Genomic DNA, 15,394 nt, shown 5'->3' with positions numbered 1-15,394 from the left:
GTGCGGCGGCAGCGTCGGCGGCTGCAGCTGCTGCTGGCTCCCGTACATGGCGGCGGCCGAGTGCGGAGGCGCGGCGGCGGGCGGGGATATGTAGGCGCGCCGGAGCCGCGCCCAAGAGCCGGGCGGCGCCGGGCAAGGTGGCTTTTCCCGCCGCGGGCGCGGGAGACGGGGCGGTCTGTCGCCTACCGCCGGGCCGGCTCTCGAGCCGCCTGTACGGGCCGTGAGGGCGGCTCTAGCCTGCGAAGCGAGCTGGCGCCCCTGCGTGCTACAGCATCCTCAGCCCGAAGAAGGGTGCTCGTTCCCGAAAGCTTGCAAAGAGTTCGTCCCACGATTTGAGTCGGTCTAATGAACGATACCGAATTTACTCGAAGAACCGTGCTTGCCTATGTCCTTAGACCAGCACCCCTGAAACCAATCCTAAGCCTGACCCTGAAACAGGGGCCCCTGGCAGCCCCCTCCCTACGCCCCAGCCTCTGAGGAGAATGGCTCCCTGCCTCCGGGAAGGGGTCGGGACAACGTGGCCTCAAAGCCCGCGGCTCTGAGCTAGAGGGTCTTGCCCCTCCACTCGGGGTCGGACCGGTCCTGGGACTTGGGTGAGGACGGACTTTTACCTCATGGCCAGGTTGGTACAGACATGGGGAAGGGGGCATGTCTTCCTCAGTAGCACGGCAGCTCTCTACCCTAATTTCTTGAGCCTATATTGTCACCCACCATGCCATAGATGCAGGACATGGCTGCCTGGTCCCCTGCTTTACCTGTGCCAGGGATGACGGGGGTCTTATGTAGCGTCTAACTCAGTGGGCATCTGCCAAAACCCCCCTCAGCCTCCACTTGTAAAATGTTATTCCAGGGACAGATGATGAGGAAGCGAAGAGGGGCCCAATCCTTGTGGCAGCGCAGCCCCAGCCCCTTTCCCACTGTCCCACTGCCCACCCTGAGGCCTGTGTGCACCTGGCGCCAACAACAACCAGCCTGGTTTCCCTGGCTGATGGCAGGGGCCTGCCCAGAGCCCAGCCCAGCTGTGGCAAGCCAAGCAAAATGGGTTCACTTGCTGCACACTGGCATGCATGCAGGGGGTTGCCAAGCCCTGGTTTAGACGATGAATTGTATAGGCTGCTTTGGATCAGGATATTCCTGCCTCAGGTAGGGGGTTGGACTAGATGACCTCTGGAAGTCCCTTCCAGCCCAACTGTTCTATGAGTCTATGACAAGTCACTAGCAAGTTCTCTGCACCTCTTCAGGGTCCCTGTCCCAACACCTGGGCCTGATCTCCCCTATACAGGTACTAGCGTATTTCTCAACTACAAATATTTTCTCCAGGCTTTTTTTTCCCTTGCAGCAACCAGCCTGTCCTGTCTTGCAAGTCAGCACATACAGTAATGTAGCTGCACAACATCAAACGTTTCAGAGCAGTGCAAGACTGGAAAGGGGGCTCTTGGACCTTCGAGCCGTGTGGCAGTTGGTGCCCAGTCGCCTCTTGAATATTTTCTTATAACCTAGCTGAGTACTTTTGGGTCGTGTGAAGAAGATCTATGTTATTGATGCTTATTTTTTTGATTACTCTTCAGTGTAATTAGAAGTAGCTAAGAGGCATTACACAAGCTGGATTTGGAGGTGCCAGGCATGCACACTGGTATTTATTTGTAAAACGTTTGTTATGGATTCATCTGTCTGGTATTTCAGTTTATTGTTCTAAGGGAATTCCCTTCACAAATTCCAGCAAGCTGTTGACAGTCACGTATAAGAAAAGATGCAGCAAATTGACTTGTTAGTAGTCAACATCTAAAACTTTCCATCTACACATTATAAAGAATACCCATTTTATTGTCTTTGAAGCTGCTGAACTTCCCTTGGAAATATATTTAGTTATGCTGCTTGTACCAGGAGATCAATACAGGGGTTTGACAGTATAAAACATAGTGTAAATTAAAAGGAAAAACAGAATACAAAGGATGAACATTCTCCAATTAATAGAGAGAAGAAAATCTGACTATTTTGCGAGAATCATGCTTTACAGAGAACCCATTTACATTTTATTGCAATATATAAAAGTTAAAGTAATTGTTCTTACAGTATCAGTGTGGTAGAACTCACAGGACAGCCTCTGCTGGATGACCAATGATAGAGGAAGATTTTAAGTCAATCCAGTCATCTTGACAAATGTTTATGCCTAATATCCATGCAAGAAAATATTAATAAAGTTCCTACAGCAGCATTGTACTAAATAAAGGGCTCTGATAGTATAAGGTAATAACATATAACAGATTTTAATTTTATCTACACTGCAGAATGCTGTTTCTCTAAAGTTAAGAAACCCATTTAGGACTATTTTTTGCATTTCTTTCCTCCAAATACCTATTGACTTCAGCTAACAGTTTGGATAAGTAGGAGTTTCAAGATGAGATCCTAAATCAGTGCAGGAACTGGGATAACATTGAAGACATTCAAACAAATACATTTCACATTTCATTCAGTAGGGTTGGAGTGGTGTTGTACCCACGATGGTCTAGGAAATATGTGAAAAGCATGGGTATTTTCAGTGATATATTTGACTGGACTAAATGTGAAGTACAGAGATGTTAGACAACTTTTTGAGTCTTACATTTTCCTCTTGCCTTCCCAGTGGGTTTAGCCATGTAAAATGACACATCCAACAACTGCACACACTTGTATTGCTTATTATCTGTAAGGGCAGAGCATGGAACAGTGTTTGGCTATGGAATATTCAGGGGATGAAGAACAAGCAGGTAGCCGAAAGAGGGGACTCAGGAACAGCTAAGAAATGTTGGGAGACAGCCAGAAGTGGACAATTCTATTCCCACATGAATTATTTCCTTTACAGACATTAACAGTGATATCTCAAGAACCTGGGAAAGGCTATACCCACTCTTCAACTGGAAAACTTACATCATTTAACAGGGAGGTACTCTGGATGCAGAGGTACCTCCAAATGCCTTATTTTTCATGTCAGTGTTACAGTTGATGTACATACAGGGCCCTTTGGAACATAAGAATCCTAGATACCTATCCAGGAATTTTTAGGTGCATTACATGTGCCCCCCATGGCACAGTTGTTACTGCACCATCATTTAGTACTTGCTTTAGGAAGTACTAAATGACAGCACAGTAACAGTGATAGGGATGACGAGGTTGAATGGTCATACACTACTACAAGACCATTTCAGGCTGGACATAAGAATTTCTTTACTGTCCAAGCCCCCAAGGTCTGGAATAGCCTGCCATCGGAGGTGGTTCAAGCACCTACATTGAACACCTTCAAGAGCAAATTGGATGCTTATCTTGCTGGGATCCTATGACCCCAGCTGACTTCCTGCCCTTGGGGCGGGGAGCTGGACTCGATGATCTTCTGAGGTCCCTTCCAGCCCTAATGTCTATGAAATCTATGAAATCATTACTGCACCATCCCAGCGGCACACAATTATTTTTAGCAGCTATGTCTCCATAGCAATCTGCTATAGCCAGGTAGCTCATTGCCATGGTGATGTAGCAGGGTGTCATGGTTTGTGCCTGCCCATGCTATGTCACAGCATGTTGCTATGGTAACATAGCATCTCATGTAGATACACCCCAAGACACTTATCTGCCCAAGTAATGGAAGATGGTACTTCCTCTTTCTATGTTTGGTCTTTGTCATGGGCGTGACCCATGAGCTCCTCTCCTTGAATGAATATGTAAGTCCCTGACAGACACTCTAAAAATATATTTCCATTCTCTGAGACTGGGCTTCATGTAATTTTTTCTTGTAATTTACTTTCAAGTTTTTAGCTTTAGCATTGGTTAGTGCTCAGTGGGAGTTTCTACATGTACGCCTGACTGCACAGTTGTTACCGTGCAGTCATTTAGTACTTACAGTACTAACCACTATTACTACGCAGTCCTAGCACCACATGAGTCATTTCCAACCCTACTGTGCAGTAGCATTGCTACTGTGCAGTAACAACGGGATCACAGTTCATGCCCACCAGCACTACATTGCCATAGCTCATCACTATGGCAACCTAGTGTCTCATGTAGATGCTCCCAGTGTTAGCAACCATCATGGAAGTAGGAAATGAATTCTATTATCTATATAGGCAGCATTTGGATGAGTGAGTGGCTTCCAGAAATTTTCTAAGTGCAAAAGGTAAACTAGAAATTCATCTGAAAATGACTGGCAAAGTATAGGATGCAGCTGGAAGACTTATTACTGTATTTACTGGAATCCAAAATGAGGCTTTTTCCCCTCCAATTACCTGAGAGGTATGGGACTCGCCTGCCAAGGGAAAGAAGTTGCAGTTGGGCTCTGGAGTGGCGTGAGATGCATAGGTGTATCCCTGACTGACCCCCAGCATATCCAGAGGTCAGCAGGGCCCATAGTGGGAGGGGGCTAGCACAGCTGTGGGGAGGCAGCTGAGAGGAGCTGAGGAGGGTCTTGCCCTGCCCCAGCTCCTACTTCTCCCAGCCCCCCAGGGAGCCACATGAACAGAACACACAAAAAGGCAGACTTGTCTACCAGGCATGGGAATTAGCACAAGAGTTAGCGCAGACGTTAACATGGGAGGGTGAGCAGGTGGGGCCGAAGCTCCAGGCACTGAGCCATAGACAAAGGTCTGCACAGTAGTAGCCAAACTACTACAAGGACCATGGTGGGTGAGACACGTCACACCTTGAGGCTCCCCCTTGCACCTGGACTCCCCTGATCTGTCACCACTGGGGTCTCAACCCAAATGGAGCCCGCGGTTCTGGTCTATACCCAGAAGGAGCCTGTGGTCCCTGCCTGCTCCTGGGCAGGACCCTTGGTCCCGGCCTCCACTCAGACAGAGCCCCTGGCTCCTTGTGGAGGCTGCCTAGCAAGACTGGGGGCAGTTGGGTTTGGGGGCACTGATACCCCCCACCCTTCTGCCTTGTGGGGTGTGCTCAATGGTGGAGGCCCTGGAGTTCCAAATTAAGGAACTCCAGGCAACAGTCCAGCAGCTGCACTCCGTTTGGGATGCGGAGCAAGAGCTGGACTCTTACTTTCAGGCTCTCCATCTGATGGCTCATGATGGAATGGTGGAACCTGAGAACCACCACAAAGTCCATCCTGGGGTTGCTTGGATGACGGTGGTCTCCGGCCCTGGCTGACCTTCTTGACAGGGCTTTAAACTGAGACTTCTGGGGAACAGGTGGTCTACTAACAGTTCTAGCCCAAGTCATATCAGCCACACTACCAATAACTTGGGCAGCCTAAGGGGTCCCATTCTGGTGACAGCCCAAGGAAGGGTTCCTCTTAACCCCTCAGGGAAGAATTGGGCTTCACAAGGCACATTTAACTGTTTGTACACAAATGCCAGGAGTTTGGGAAACAAGCACGAGGAACTTGCCCTTCTCCTATGCAATAATGACTATGACCTTGTAGGAATTATTGAGACCTGGTGGGACTCCACCTATGATTGGTCGGTGGCAGTAGAGGGTTACACCTTGTATAGGAGAGACCATGTGGGGAGCAGGGGTGGGGGTGTTGCTCTCTACATCAAAGATCAGCTCACCTCCCTGCAGATTGAGTTTCCAAACGAGGAACAGCATCTTGAGACCTTCTGTGTCAAGATACAAGGAGAACATGGGGAGGGTGACTTACTTGTAGGAGTCTACTGTAGATACCCCCCTCCCCCAAAACAAGAGGAAGACTTTGGGAAGGCTGACTTCTGCAGACTGAGGGAACTGGTCAGTCAGGCAGTCAGAGGCCATACTGCCCCCCTCCAGAAAAGGGAGTACATGAGGAATGGTCATTACTCAAAAACATAATCCTTGAAGCACAGAGCAAAGCCATCCCTTCTCACAAGAAATGCAATCAATGAGCAAGGAAGCCCCTATGGGTGAATTAAGGATTGGTTGAACCTCATTAAGCTCAAAAGAGTAGCCTACACCAGCTGGAAAGCAGGAAGCATTACCAAAGAGGACTACTCTGCACTTGCCTGCACATGCAGAGAGAGGTTGAGAAAAGCTAAGGCACAAACTGAACTTTAGCTGTGGGGATCAAGGACAACAAAAAGTCCTTCTTAAGATATGTGGGAAGTAGGAAAAAGAACAAGGACTGTACTCTTTAACATTTTCATCAACGATCTAGATTCAGGAGTCAGGTGTGAATTGGCAAAGTTCACAGATGATACCAAATTATGAGGGAGGGCAGTCACACCCCAGGACAGGCTGGGAATACAGGCTGACTTGGACACACTGTCAAGGTGGGCCAACCAAAAAAGGGATGGTCTTCAATGCAGAGAAGTGCAAGGTGCTGCACCTCGGTAGGAAGAACCCTCAGCATACTTACAGGGTTGGCAGTGCTACTCTTGCTAGCACCATGACTGAAAGGGATTTGGGGGTCTTGATTGACCACAATATGAATATGAGCCACCAATGTGATGCGGTGGCAGGCAAAGCATCCACCAATGCATCTCGAGCAAAACCAGAGTAGTCATCCTCCCGCTTTACTCAGCCCTGGTGAGACTTCAGCTGGAGTACTGCAATCCAGTATTGGGCCCCCCACTTCAGGAAGGATGTGGAGAAGCTTGAGAGGGTCCAGAGGAGAGCCACTTGTATGATCCAAGGCCTGGAGGGAGGGCCATAAGAGGAGAGGCTGAGGGACTTGGGACTCTTCAATCTAGAGAAGAGAAGGCTCAGGGAGGACATGGTGGCAGCCTACAACTTCATAAGAGGGGTACATCAGGACCTGGGAGAATATCTGTTCACCAGAGCTCCCCAAGGGATAGCAAGGTTTAATGGGTATAAACTCCAGGAAGGCCGATTTAGACTGGAAATAAGAAAAAAGTTCTGTACGGTGTGGAACAAATTCCAGGGTCTGGAACAAATTCCCCTCAGAGGTGGTGCTCTGGACTCCTTCAAAAAACAGCTGGATTTATTTCTTGCTGGGGTCACCTGATCCTAGCTGGCTTCCTGCCTATGGCGGCGGGGAGGGGCTGGACCCGATGATCTCATGAGGTCCCTTCCAGCCCCTAATGCCTATGAATCTATGACTCTTCAGCCTGGAGAAGCGTAGGTTTAGGGTGGGTTTTGTGGATGCCTATAAGTATGTAAAGGGTATGCATCAGGAACTGGGAGAACATCTGTTCACCAAGGCACCCCAAGGGAAGACAAGGTCTACCGGTCACGAACTCCAAGAAGACCATTTTAGGTTGGACATAAGAAAACACTTTTTTACTGTCTATATCCCCAGAGCCTTTAATAGACCTACTCTGGACCTACTACCTATGCAAGCACCTACTCTGGACACTTTCAAGAAACATTTGGGTACCTATCTTGCTGGGATCATTTGACCCCAGCTGACTTCCTGCCCCTTGGGCAGGGAGCTGGACCCGATGATCTTACAAGGTCCCTTCCAACCCTAATGTCTGTGAAATCTATGAAACCATGGGGGTGATGAGAGACCTCATCTTAGATCTGAGTACCAGCCTAGGGTAGGCAGTAGGGGTGTGTGAAGCAGGCCCTATTCAATTCAGATTTGGCTTGCATCAGGGACAGTGATTCGATTCGTTGATTCGGATCCCTGCCCCGATTCAATTTTGCCGAATCCAAATCTGAAGACTCAATGCCGATTCAGAGAATCAGTGATTTGGACATAGACACAGCCCCACCCTTTCTTGCCCAAGAGAACACACAGTGGCAGAAGCTGCCCTCCCCCATCCCTGTGTCTCCCAAAATGAGCCACTTGTGACTCCATCCCATGCCCTGCCCCACCCTGGCTGGGCAGCGCCTGTTGACACCCCATCACTTTGGCACCTGGGGGAGTCACCCTGCTTGCCTTCCCCTCACTTGCTACAGCACTGGCTGTGGAGTGGAGGGGGCAGGCACCAGGTAAGAACACGTGGCAGGAGGTCAGGCATGGAACAGGTGGGGGAGCGGGGGAAAGGTGGCAAGCACTAGGAACAGGCAGCAGGGAGCAAACATAGGCAGGGCTGGGGGCAAGTGGCAGGAAGGACAGGCTGCAGGAGTGCAGCCACAGGCATGGGGTGGAGTGGGGCAGGAAAGGTGGGAAAGGGATAGGAATCTGATCCCTTTCCCTCAGCCACTGCTTTTTTTGCCACAGTGCGGTAGGGGTGGGGAAAGGCATAATTTAAGATAACCCTCCAATAATTAGATTCTATGTATGGAAATTTTAAAACAAATTAAGAATTTTCCATGTATAGAATCTAATTATTGTGTGAGGGGGAGCATCCACTGATGTGTAGCATCCACTGATGCTACAATCATTTTAAATTCAGATTAATCTTGGATTCAAGTAAATACAGTAGCTGCATTAGCTACTATCTACATTCCCACTTGACTGTTTCATAGCTGAAGGTAGGTCTAAAGTCAGCTATTCTGTCAGATAGCTAAAACTTAAAGGTTATGACTGCTCATCATATGACTGGACTCGATGATCTCCCGAGGTCCCTTCCAGCCCTAATGTCTATGAAATCTATGAAATTATTAGACACAAAATTCCTGCTGATCAATACATATCAAGGAATGCAACCCTGCCTTAAGGATAGATATAAAACCTGTCAACAGATCTCCACTGATGCTACAATCAACACTCCCCACAACAAAACAGTTAGAATCTGTGGCTTCTACCTGTCCATCCTTTTCCAATAAATGCCATAAATGCTCTCACAGAAACTATATGGGTGAAATGGAAAACTCAAGAATGAGTTTTTCATTCATGCTCTAGAAAGAATAATCACAGAAAAAAGATAAAGGATGGAGACACTCATCACTTACATGATGTGCAGCACTTTTCAAGTATTTATAGTTTTACTTTGTTTAGTGTTACATTGCTCCACTGTATACAAGTCTATGGGGTTTAAGCAAGGAGAGCAGCTTGAACAGAGCAAATGATACGCAATATACAGAGATTATGTTCCACAGCTTATATTCACTGCTCTCAGGAGTATCTGACTCAAGAAGGCATTATCTGGTGGTTAGACCACAGGACCAGGAGTTATGAGAAACTCATTCTATTATTAGGACTGATAGAGCACATCCAGACGAGCTTGCACGTGCCTCTTGCTCTGCCTCAAACCCCTTTGAGGTGGGGCAAGAGGCATGTACGGGAACAAAAAAATGTTCCTCACGTTACAAGTTTGCAGCACGGGGAGAAAATTAGACCTCTGGATACCCAGGGGTCTAAAAAAACCGCTCTGCAATACAGCAGAGCAAGGCATGGTTCGAGACCATGCCCAGAGCCAGCAGGGAGTTGGTTCTCCAAAAGAGACACTCTGGTTTCGGCCAGAGCATCTCTTTGGTGCTCCTGCTGCCCCTGGCCCCAGGCGCTGTCCAAAGTAAGTGTGGGGGGTGGCATTCATGGGTGGGGGTGGCAGGAGGGGTGTCCCCAGGGCTGCGCAGGGTGAGGACCCAGCCCAGATCCATGCAGTTCTGTGGCAGGGCACTTTTTGTGCCTGCCACTTTAAGGGCCTGAAGACAGCAGCTGGCAGGTGCCTGATTAAGGCAGTCATTTTGGATTCAGGGCTGCCAATATAAACAGGGCATTTTGCTGCTGGGAGGCCAGGTAACATTGCCTGGCCCACAGTCTTGGGGCACATTACTGGCCACAGCCTCCTTCCTGGTCAAGTACAGGGCCAACTTGGCCAGGGCCATGAGGTTGACCAGGAGGTCCTGTGACTTGGTGGGGCTGCGGATGGAGTGACCAAAAACAAAAAGGGGGGGGGTTAAGTTCAATCAGAACCTCAAGAGGAGGCTCTGGAGGTGGAGGTGGAGGTGAAGGGGCTGCAGCCTGGTGCACTTGAGGGTCATGTGCACCAGAGTCTCCCCCTGCCTGCAGAAGGAGCAGGAAACCAGAGTGTCCATGAAGATCACCATGTACACACCCATGGCAATGACTCCATGGAGAAGCCACCAGCTGAGGTCCCCAGTGGATTGTGGGATGAGGGTGGAATACACACTCAGCCACTGTGGTGCATCAGCCACACCCTCGCCAAGCAGGTCCCGCCACTTGGTGTCTGGGTGGGACATGAGTGCAGCATGATGGACAGTACGGCACGCAAGTGTGTAGAGGTGACAGCAATGGACAGTGGAAAAGCGGACTAGTCTGGTGTCCTCCAGCCGGCACAGGTGGTGGAGTGGGGAGTGCTGTGAAGGTAGGTGAGGCGCCAGCCCCATGACAAATTCCAATGGGCCGGAGGACACGGGGGGATGAGGGGGAGGCAGGGACTGCTGCTGCACAGGAGCTGGTCAATATAAGGCAAGGGCATGCGGAGATAGGGCAGATTTCACCTCCTGGACCAGATGGCATGTTGGACGTGTCATGGGTAGACCCATGCACTGGGCCAGTGCAGAGTGGTCCACCTACTCCTGTCTATCATAGTCCAGGAGGTCTCCAATATGGGTGACACCAGTCAGGATCAACCTCTGTCAACCAGGGTGCCTCTGCCATTGTCACCTCCAGCTGGAGGTTCCAGAGGAGGGGCTTGACGAGCAGGTTAGCACCCTGGGTGACTGTTGCAGGAGACCTGGAGGTGGAGACCAGCCTCCAGGCCCAGAGAAGGTCCTGGTAGGAATCTGGTAGACCTCGCAGGTCCTGCAGGGAGAAGCCCCACAGGCTGAGGAGCAGCCAGTGTACATCTGGTTGGGATGGATCATGTCCATCAGCATGGACTGCAGGCACAGTGAGATGGCCTTCACTACCACCTTGTAGTCCATGCAGAGGAGGGACACAGGACCAATTCCTTAGGTCATGGGAATCTTCTTTCTTTGGCAGGAGGGTCAGCAGGGACCTCCAACATGATAGGGGGAGCTCCTCACTTCCCTCAGATTTGGCCCAGACCACAGCAAGGTCCAGGCCAAGGACGTCCCAGAAAGTTTGGTAGAACTCCAAGGTCAGCCTGTTGATGCCCAGAGCGTTGTTGCCAGGCATCAGGCAGCCAAAAATTCAGCCAGAGTGAGAGAAGCTTTCAGGCTGTCCTGGTCACCCATGATTACCTGTGGGAGTCCCTCCCACAGGGTCTGACAGGCCTTGGCATTGGTCAGATCCAGAGAGAAGAGCTCTTTGTAGAAGGTCCGCACACACCGGCACATCTCACCTGGAGCCATGAGGGGGGTACTGTCACCAGCCAGATGTCAAGTTATGTAATTCTTGCCCCCCCAACCTCCTCTCCAGGACATAGAAGAAGCTGAAGGAGCTGGATGCGCGAGTGGACAAGTGCATCACAGGTGCAGTGGTCGTCCAGAGCACAAAGCTCTTCCCGCCTCCGCAGAGGAATGGGTTGGTTGGGTCAGTAGCCAGGCATCTCTCCACCTCTAGCACCTCCCGCTCGAGCTGCTCCTGGACCGCCTCCTTCTGCCAGGTGTGCCCCCAAGTGTAGCCGCAGCAAAAAAGCCAGATGTGCACTTTCCCCACATCCCACCATCTCTGAGCCGAGGGGAAAGCTACCCATTGCTCCCGCCAGGCCAGCCAGAACTCCTGGAAAGCCTTCCTGAAATGCCAGTAGGTCAACCCCAGATGCTCAGGCTCCAGCATGGCCTGGGCCCAGACAAGGTGGTGATCACTGAAAGGGGTTGGCTGGATGTCAGAAGAGTGGGCCCAGGGAAAATGCAGCAAAGACATATAAACCTGATCTAACTGGGAGTGGCATGCCTGCTCCTCCTCCACCTTCACATAAGTGAAGGCAGGGGGTTCAGTGGGGTGTCAGGGACACCAGACATCCACCAGGGTGTGGTCCATCAGGCTGTCCCTGAGGATGCCCACAGCAGCCTGGTTCTGCACCTTGCCTAACTGGTCTTGTGCATCTAGGGTGACATTAAAATCCCCACCAAGGACCAGACACTCAAGAGGGTTGAGGGTGCAGATGTATGTGGCTGCCTGGTAAAAGAAATCTGCCAACTCTGGTTTCTTTGCCAGGGCATACACTTTCAGAAGGTACAGGACCAGCCCCTGCACCTGGACCCGGAGGTGCAGCAGGGGGCCCGGCACCACCTCAATGTCCTGGAGAACCTTCAGCTCCAGGCCCAGGGAGAACAGGGTGGCCAACACAGACGAGGTGGCTGAGAGGTGACTAGAAAAGACCCTGCCTCCCCACTCCAGCCGCCAATTTGGTTCATTGGCTGGAGTCGTCAGGGTCTCCTGCAAGAATACCATAGGGTACCTCTCCCTCCTGAAGGAAGAAGAGCACCCGGCACTTCCGGAGACTTTTCCTGCAGCTGTGGACATTGAGGGTTGTGATCTTAACCTCATAGCTGGGGGTGGGGTAGAGCTGGAGCCCTAGGGGGTCTGTGCAGGGCTCCCAACGAGAGCAGCCCGTTGATTAGGGGACCCTACCATGACCGCCCTCTGATACGAGACTATGGGGCAGGCTGCAGGTGAGGTTTTCTGGGAGGGGGAGGGAAGAGACCCATCAGGCACTGGGATGGCTCTGGCATCTGCCTCAGGGTCTCGGGAAAGGGGACCTCCTCCCTCAGAACTCACCAAGGTAAGCCCCAGGGCCTCTGTAATAGGTTCTTGTTTGGGACTGTCTAGCAGCCCCAAAACCTCCTCTGTGGGGATCACCTGTTTGATCTTTCCCAGGGGTGAAGTGTCAGGGACAGCTGGGGAGGCCCCTGGAGGCTGGTCCGCTCCTTCTCCCTGTGTGGTGGTCTTGGCAGGGAGAGAGGAGTCCTCCACGTCAGAGGGCTCCAGCTGTACACAGGCCTTCTTCTTGCCTTTATGCCCAGAGGGGACCTGCACCCACTCAGTCATGGTGTGAGCAGGCTCCAGCAAGAGAAGGAGAGGGTTGTGGGGGTGGGACAGCCATGACAGGGGTATGATTAGGGGCAGGGGGGCCATGCTCTCTCTCTCCCCCCCAGTTGCTGGTGCCCTCCCTGGAACTCCACTAGACTTGGTTAGGGGGTGGGGTCCCTTTAGCTCACAGGTGGGTTCATAGTTGTGACTGGAGTGCCAGGGGGCCTGAGGGGGGTGGGGCACTCCTTTTTCCAGTGGGACCCAAAGATTCCCTCCCCGCCTGGCCCACGGCGCACTCATGATGCGAGTGCCCCGGGGCATGGCCCCAGAAGCACCGCATATCCCCCAGTGTATAGAAAATCCTCACCAGGGCCTCCTAATAAGGAATTACCAGGCACCACTCAGCCTCCAGCCACACTCCTGCTGCCAGCTGGATCATGACCTGATGACGGAAAGAGCACAAGTGGCGGAGGCCAGGGTCTTGGCACCCCAGTGAGAGGGACACCACTGGGGAAATAACTCTCCCCAGGGTTTCGAGCTGGGGGAGCAGGGCCAATTGGGGATATAGGAGGGATGGAGCCAAGGATTGCCCTGGTCCCCAGCTCTTCTAGCAGCTTCCCAAGGTAGGAAAGGGTGTGGCCAACTTACTCCAAAAGCTCTGAGACCAAGCCGGCAGCTAATAGTAGCCAGAGGCAGGAAAGGGCCTGGCAATCTTCTCTCCAGAAGCTCCTGAGACCAAGCATGCAGCAACCAGCCACAGCAGCAGCAGCCTGGAACAGAAAGGGGCATGGACAACTTCCTCCTAAAGGCTTCTCCTCCAGAAGCTCCTGAGAGCAAGTAGCCCTGAGATACTTGTCAGGGCAGCTTTTTGTATGGAAGGAGCCAGAACAGGGCAGCTTTTTATACTGCTGAGGTCAGCACAGGGGCTGGCCCCAGGCTCTAGCTCCCCCTGGCTGCAGATCTGGGAGGAGCCAGGCAGGGTTATTTTGCCCCAAGTGGCACAATTTGCTCCATAACAAAGTGCATGTCTGAGCATGTGCGCTGAGGCAAAGAGCCCTGGCTCAAATTTGCACTGCTTCTATTTGAGCTGCTGCAAGCACATATTGTTTCAGTAATCATTTAACAACGTTGTTTAACCTCTCTTTCTACCAAAAATAACAACACTGATGCTTATCCAGCTTCGTATGGCACCTTGAAATCACTGGATAAGATTTCAAAGATTTTAGTCTTGATTTAAACCACATTATTAAACTTCAGCATAAGGTACAGATTTGATACCATTTGTTAGATGTACGCTATTGATTGAACAGGGATGGATACAAAGCAGGTGGGTGCACTGGTATCATCACATTCTGCTTTCAGAAATCACTGGAGGAGCAGCAGCTGGAGACTTTTTAAAGTCCCAAAGTAGGTAAAAATTCCACTACATCCCATCCCTTCCCTTCCATGCTCAGCAGCATATCCCTCCTCTCCCAGTCCCTGCCTTCCCTTGCTCCCTGGCTGACCTAGAGGTGGAAGAGAAGGGGCTCCAGAATTGCTCTGGCATCACTCCATCCAGGCTGCACAGGGAGTCCTTCTACTTTGCCAGGTCCCCCTGGGTGTTCCCTGATAGCCTGGGAGCATGTGCAGGAACAGAGAAACCTGCCTGCCACTGTTGCTGTCCCCAGCTGAGCCTGACTCTCTATGCAGGCACTCCTAATGGCCCCATCTAGAGTGGAGCAGAAGTGGCTCTTTGAGCAGAGAGACCTGCCTGCTGCTGCCATTGTCTTGGCCTCTTCTTCCCCATTCCTGCCAGGTCAAGATAGTCCAGGACCCAATGCCACACACTGACCTCGCAAAGAATCTAGCCTGCAGAGCAGCCCATGCACTACTCATCTGGCCCACAGGGCTAAACATTTGACTATCACTGGTCTATATTTATCGCAGAGTATTTAGAGTTTAGTAAAATTATGATTTTTTATTCTCAGGCTCATCTTCTGAAGGTGTTCTGTAGATTTCCCTTAAGTATAAAGATTGTGAGGTTCCAAAATGGAGTGAATGTCCTATGAAAAGTGTTCTCCCACAGGTGATTGAATGTCTCCATCCTTTATCTTTTTCTGTGATAATTCATTCTAGAGCATGAATGAAAAGCTCCCTCTAGAGTTTTTCATTTCACCCATGTAGTTTCTGTGAGAGCATTTATGGTGTTAGATAAGGTGTACCCATTCTAGGACAGACAGGTAGGATCCACAGATTTCTGACAGTTTTGTTGTGGGGAGTGCTGATTATAGTAGTATACCAGTATACCAGTTCTACCTTCCAAATGGGACCAGAGGAAGGCTTAACTGAGACCCTGTGGATCAAACTTCAAGGAGGGCGGGGGGAGAGGGATCTAGTGGTAGGGGTTTACTACAGGCCACCACATCAGGAGGAAGAGCTGGATCTGGAATTCTCCAGGCAGCTGGGAGAGGCTGTGCGTGCAAAGGATGTTGTGGTCATGGGTGATATGAATTACCCTGACATCAACTGGGAGGAGCAGTCGGCCAGGTCTAGCCACTCATGAAGGTTCCTGACATGCATACGGGACCTACATCTCATGCAGGAGGTACTCATCCCCACTAGGGAAAATGCCATACTGGATCTGGTCTTAGCCTCTGGGGACAACCTGGTGGGGGAGGTGCTAGTACAAGGGAGGCTAGGGGACAGTGA

General features: G+C 50.9%; 1 protein-coding gene across 1 annotated transcript in view; it reads right to left on the bottom strand.

Moving 5' to 3' along the window:
* The window catches only part of POF1B (premature ovarian failure, 1B), a 54,984-nt gene extending 42,260 nt beyond the window's left edge, over positions 1 to 12,724 (bottom strand). Inside the window, exon 1 of the mRNA XM_019536179.1 lies at positions 12,455 to 12,724. Coding sequence (XP_019391724.1) covers positions 12,455 to 12,724 — 270 coding nt within the window. The remainder of the gene's footprint in view (positions 1 to 12,454) is intronic.
* Positions 12,725 to 15,394: the final 2,670 nt, after the last annotated feature.

The sequence above is a fragment of the Crocodylus porosus genome, unplaced genomic scaffold (assembly GCF_001723895.1).
Source record: "Crocodylus porosus isolate Cpor-Errol unplaced genomic scaffold, CroPor_comp1, whole genome shotgun sequence".
Taxonomy (NCBI): domain Eukaryota; kingdom Metazoa; phylum Chordata; order Crocodylia; family Crocodylidae; genus Crocodylus; species Crocodylus porosus.
This window is presented reverse-complemented; position numbering and strand designations above follow the sequence as displayed.